Below are 3,180 nucleotides of genomic sequence, written 5' to 3' on the forward strand. Positions count from 1 at the left end.
ATGTTTGTTAATGTAATTTTAGGGAACTAAGGACTATTTTGTTTATTGTAATTGTAAGACTAATTTTTCTTATTAAGTTGTTTTTGAAAGACATATTTTCTTTGTTAGGTTGTAATTAAAGACTAATCTATATCAATTTTTTCGTGCTGTAAAATCATTAATGTAGTATCGATAAGAATAAATCTTGATAATAATCCGAACTCCGCCGGAGGTCCGAGAGTCCGAGTCGGAGCAATGTTGGAGTATGCATAATCCAACTCCGAGTGGAGGTGAACTGAAAAAAATAGTCCGAGATTTATCCGGAGCAAAGTCGGAGGATGGATAGTCCGAGCCGAGTCCGACCCATTGCCATCCCTAGTGAAGGGTCTTTCCCCAATCAGAAGCACCAGGCATAGGTTTGATTATTGGAGCATACGCCTTAGCATAACTGGCTCTGCTATAGTACTCATGTGTGAACTCCTCATAATTTCACCTACTGTTCATTATTGTTGCATATGCATGATGGCATGGATTACTTGTTAGATGCCATCTAAAACAGCTACAAGGCCTCTCATCCAAATCAACTAAACAAGTTTGTTCCTTAAAATCAACCTCAAACAATGTGCTACTAGCTACTCTAACAATACAACTTTTGTATGTCTCAGCAAACCATTCAAATTGTTTCTTAACATAAGGCAAAATACCACCCTCTATTGAATTTAACCCTTCCCTTTTCTTATGGTGTCTTTGCATGATACATCTCCTAATCCATTCCATATGTGTCAACACAACTTTGTCTCTACATGGTTTCAACACATATTGTTCAATAACATGTTTGACTTACAAACAGTGTCAAATGCATGCCTACTCCATGCATTTGATGGTATTGAAGCCATGTACTCATAAGCCTCTACATTAAGTTCTTTTAGTTCATTCATCTTCTCTTTAAACTTTGTCTGCAAGCTAAGACATTAACAAATAAATACCAAAGGTAAGTAGCTAAATACAAAATAAATGTAATAGACATTCTACCTCAGTGGTTGCTTTGGCAGTAGCCCATAACACAAACTTTTATGCTTCACCTGACCATTTCTGTTTGAAATTTTCCCAAAGATGTCTCCAATAGTACCTTGTATGTGCCTCAGGTACAATCTTATCAAGGGCTCTTATAAGTCCCTAAAAAATACAAACCATAATGTTACCTTCAAATTAATGTACAAAATACAAACCAAAATGTTAACTTGAAATACCTTCTGCCTATCAGACATGAATGTGTAGCCCTTTCCATCATCTGTGCCCAGGCATTCCTTAAGATTGGTCAAGAACTATGACCAGGTTTGAAAATCCTCCATCTCCACAACTGTCCATGCCAATTGGTAAATGTTGTTGTTGCCATCTTTACCTATTGTTGTCAAACATACACCATGATATGCTCCTGTCAAATGACACCCATCCATCCCTATTATTGGCCTACATCCAGCTACAAACCCATCCAACACAGGTTTAAGACATATAAACATGCTCTGAAATATTGGCCTTTCTATCCCTGGTAAAACCTTCAAGTGCTGAACTCCCAGGATTATGCTTCCTCACTGCATTTGCATAGTCATAAACTCTTTTGTATTGATCAACACCATCTCCGTACAACATAACTTTTGCTCTTGCCCTAGTATAACAACATTTTTGATACCCCACAACTATTCCAAAGTCTTCCTTGATTTTGTGTTGTAAGCCCTTAACCAAGTCCACCTCAGGATACCCCCTCCAAACCTCAAAATATCTCTCAGCTGAAAACTTGGAAGTAAGCTTCTTTGTTTGATGCTTATTCCAACACTGATGCTCTAGCCTAGAAGTCTTGATATGCATACTTTCCTCTCCCCTTAACTTACTAGAATATAAATGAAAAGTGCAATTCAACTTGTCACAAGTAGACTTAACTCTTTTCCCTCTCACCCTATTCCATGCACACTTGTCACACCGATCTACACAAAAAGCATCAAACCTCTTTGTGTAGTTGTGCAAGGAGTAGAAATCATATTTGTTTTCAATGGCACGTTGTTGTATAGCAAGTCTTAAAATTCTCACATTAGAAAAAATTAAACCAGCTTTCAAAGTAATTTTTCTTGCAAAATCAATATTAGGATTGAACACAGGATACTCATCTGATCCTTCTTCTAACTTCTCTGACTGTAGATCTTCCTCATCATATTCATCATTAGCTTCAGCAGCCTTTATTATATTTCCCTCTTCAGTTGTAGCATCTCTTCCACCAATTGTCCTGTTTAACTCCTCAAGTACAGTCTTTCCTACATCCTCAGTAAACAAGTCATCACCAACATCACCCTCAAAATCATCATCATCAAGCTCCATCTGATTGGGGTTGCTCTTCATAGGCTAATTCACCCTCATTAATGAACAATGCTCTCTTAGCACTACGCTTAGCCCTCTTAGGTTTAACCTTACTTTTTCCCTTGTTTTTTAGGTTGTCCTCTTACTAACAGGTAGATCTAGTTATGTTTCTTGAACAGGTGGATCTAATCATGTTTCTTGAACAGGTGGATCTAGTTGTGTTTCTTGAACAGGTGGATCTAGTTGTGCAGGTTCCGCTTTAGCTTGCGGTGGAGGTGGAGGTGGTGAGGATGGAGGTCGTGTTTGAGATGAAGGTGGTGGAACAGCTTCAATCTGTGATGTATGAGAAGGTGCAGGTTGTGGTTGGGGTTGAGAAGGTAGTACCTTCTTCCTTGAAGAAAGTCCTCTCCTAGCTGAATGTTTTTTTCCTAGGGTGACCTTCTTTAGAGGTAGAGGGGGAGGTGGAGGTGGAGTTGGAGGAGGAAGCGTGGGTCTTTTCCTAGGTGGTTGTGCGGGAGCATTTGTGGCTGTTTTGAATGACTTCCTCTTCACATGAAGTTTCTATCTTTGAACAGGTGTTTTTGGTGGTTTTTTGGAGCTTGGTTTTGGTCTTTGAGAACCAGGTTTGTGAAGTGGTGATTGTGAATAGTCCACAGCAATAGGTTTAATGTTAAGTATGTTAAGTACCTCAACATCTGGATCTATATTTTGTGGTATCCTAGAAGAATCTATTGAAAGTGAGGTCAATGACTTTCTACTTTTACCTACTCAAGGCTCCACCACATTTGTTATATGTGATGTGGTCCCCTTCCCAGGATTCCCTCCCACTACATATAAGTCTACAAAGCCATC

The 3,180-nt window shown here is 38.8% G+C and overlaps 1 protein-coding gene across 1 annotated transcript; it reads right to left on the reverse strand.

Annotated features, from left to right (window-relative positions):
- Positions 1-354: 354 nt before the first annotated feature.
- On the reverse strand, positions 355-2,370 carry LOC130802621 (uncharacterized). Its single transcript, XM_057666628.1, has 7 exons — positions 1,536-2,370; positions 1,401-1,459; positions 1,230-1,304; positions 1,109-1,155; positions 844-942; positions 527-742; positions 355-436 (listed from the first exon to the last, which is right to left on the reverse strand). The coding sequence occupies exons 1-7, from the start codon at positions 2,368-2,370 to the stop codon at positions 355-357; spliced, it is 1,413 nt and encodes a 470-aa protein (XP_057522611.1).
- Positions 2,371-3,180: the final 810 nt, after the last annotated feature.

The sequence above is a fragment of the Amaranthus tricolor genome, chromosome 16 (assembly GCF_026212465.1).
Source record: "Amaranthus tricolor cultivar Red isolate AtriRed21 chromosome 16, ASM2621246v1, whole genome shotgun sequence".
In the NCBI taxonomy this organism is placed as follows: Eukaryota; Viridiplantae; Streptophyta; class Magnoliopsida; order Caryophyllales; family Amaranthaceae; genus Amaranthus; species Amaranthus tricolor.